Source organism: Priapulus caudatus, unplaced genomic scaffold (genome assembly GCF_000485595.1).
Source record: "Priapulus caudatus unplaced genomic scaffold, Priapulus_caudatus-5.0.1 Scaffold43, whole genome shotgun sequence".
Classification (NCBI taxonomy): domain Eukaryota; kingdom Metazoa; phylum Priapulida; class Priapulimorpha; order Priapulimorphida; family Priapulidae; genus Priapulus; species Priapulus caudatus.
In genome coordinates this window covers 693,659-695,757 of record NW_014577104.1, presented here as the reverse complement: position 1 = coordinate 695,757, position 2,099 = coordinate 693,659, and the positions used below count along the sequence as shown (strand labels likewise).

At 40.8% G+C, this 2,099-nt stretch overlaps 2 protein-coding genes across 2 annotated transcripts in view; one reads left to right on the top strand and one right to left on the bottom strand.

Annotated features, from left to right (window-relative positions):
- The window catches only part of LOC106820685 (mediator of RNA polymerase II transcription subunit 14-like), a 50,963-nt gene that overhangs the window by 45,050 nt on the left and 3,814 nt on the right, over window positions 1-2,099 (bottom strand). The window lies entirely within an intron of this gene.
- Window positions 1-2,099, top strand: part of LOC106820697 (protein TRC8 homolog) — an 11,152-nt gene that overhangs the window by 6,933 nt on the left and 2,120 nt on the right. Inside the window, exon 2 of the mRNA XM_014825203.1 lies at window positions 1,832-2,099. This exon is cut by the window's right edge and continues 2,120 nt beyond it. Coding sequence (XP_014680689.1) covers window positions 1,852-2,099 — 248 coding nt within the window. The 5' untranslated portion in view covers window positions 1,832-1,851. The remainder of the gene's footprint in view (window positions 1-1,831) is intronic.

Below are 2,099 nucleotides of genomic sequence, written 5' to 3'. Positions count from 1 at the left end.
CAGTGTGCACACTGCAGCTGCTTGAGGAATGGCGGCAGTCAGTTTTTGTTGGACATAGGATTTGGACGGAATATTTACAGGAAACTATCGGCAATAATAGGTGAAAGAGAGTATAGAAACATTAAGAATTTGGTAGTAAATAAATTTCGTATTTAGTTAGCATTATATTTTCTTGAAACGCTTCAAGTGCCTGTGGTCGTGAAGATTTACGTTACCCCGGCACGATAGTGAGTGATGTGGTAGCTCCAAGAAATGGTCTTGCTATGGTTAGAAGACAATCGGTATAGACAATCGGTCGCACAGCCTGGTCGGGCTAGTGATGTGGTTGCCAGGCTTTATACTTGCCTTGGCTAAACTTTAAAATTGGACAACATCAAAGGCAGTAACTCACCGTGGCTGCTCTACTTGGTTTCCCTCCATGCCATTCCTATGTCCAATGACAATGTAGTGTGTGTATCCATATTTGCCCTACGTAAAAGTGGTAGTACAAAGAAAGTTGCCTTATCTCGTAATCTCATAATGAGAACTCTTCAATCCATGGGATTATCCTAAAGATGCAGTTTAGCGTCGATCAGATGGTAGGTCAACACTGCGAAATAGCAGCACAGAAAGTTTCACTCTCGCAGTTTGATATAGATGGTGCAAAAGAGATTCAGTAAGGGATAACTTAAATAAAGAAAAACCAAATTTGAATGGGGCCTCGGATGATGAGACATGGCAGAACCAATGGTCAGAGGCAGAGGATCGAGTACAATGAGATGATTTCTTCAAGCAAGATAGAATATCAATTTAAATACGGCCGCCATAATTATTGTAGAAGTTTATGAGTTTAGTATTATGCACATGAGACTGAGTATGGAGTGGGGCCAGTATTAGTAACCTAAAGTTCTGTGAGAGTATTTTCAGAATGGGCATAATGTAGTTTTTGTGACCCATCTTGTATTTTTGTGCTGTATAGGTTCCAATTTGTTGCAGTTTTGTAGGGTATACGAGGCCCAGCCAGGTGTGGCATATGCTAAAATTGTGAGACCGGCGTTGTAAATCCTAGGGACCGTGTTTTAGTATCATGATCAGCAATACAAAGATTACAGTAAAGTATGCTGAAAGATTAAGTGGGTTTTTTACAAATGTAAATCAATGTAAGCATTCAAGCAAAGGTCACATAATCTCATCCAAATGTTTGTACGGGGGATTAAGAGATGAGTACTTAAGATAAAGTGAGTGGGTAAAGGTTAAGGGTGATTTAGATTTTTAGATTTTTAGGGTAATGCATAGAATTTTGCATTTGTCTATATATTGAAGGTCATGTTCCAAGTGGAGGCCCATTATTAAACTAGAGCACGGATACTCTGCAGGGCCACTTGGTCATCCTTACTGTAAATGATACGATCGCCGGTGAAAAGCGCGTATAGAAGTAGAGTTATTTGTTTCGCTTATTATAGCATTGAAAAGTGCCGAGAGTTATAGCGAGCCATGTGCACACAGGACTCTGCGATGTGCCTGATGTCCACCCAACCATATTTGCCGTGTTACTATTAGCACAGATAACTTGAGTTCAGTAACCCAGCTTCAAGTAGTATGATCCACTCACAGTTTGAGAATCAAAAAGTATATCTATATCTGATGAGTTTTCCAAAAGTAAACACTGCTGGAAATTAAGTCACATCCGTTAGGTAATTAAAGTGTGTCGACGGGTTTATGCGGTGTTGCAAATTATATCCAGCTTTTAAGGCAGACATGTGGAGAGAAACCTGTGTACAATGAATCTAGCTGTGTACCAGATAGTACATAACACTGCATACTAATTTCAATTATTATTATTTGGTTCTAGCATGTGCCATAGCGTTCTTGATGTTTCTACTAGAGATAACTCAACTGTTGGAAGCTTACATGTGGATCATAAGCATCGGTATTCTGCTCGCATCTTTCTGGACAAACTACATGTACGTATCGCACGAAGTCGCTCACATCGACGAGAAATTCAGTTGGAACATCTCCTCGGACTCGGCCGGAATAATCGCGAGTGTCGTCTTCGTCCAGGTCGCGCTGGCGTGCGTCCTGCTGCACATACGACAAAACTTTGGCCTGCCAAAGCTAGC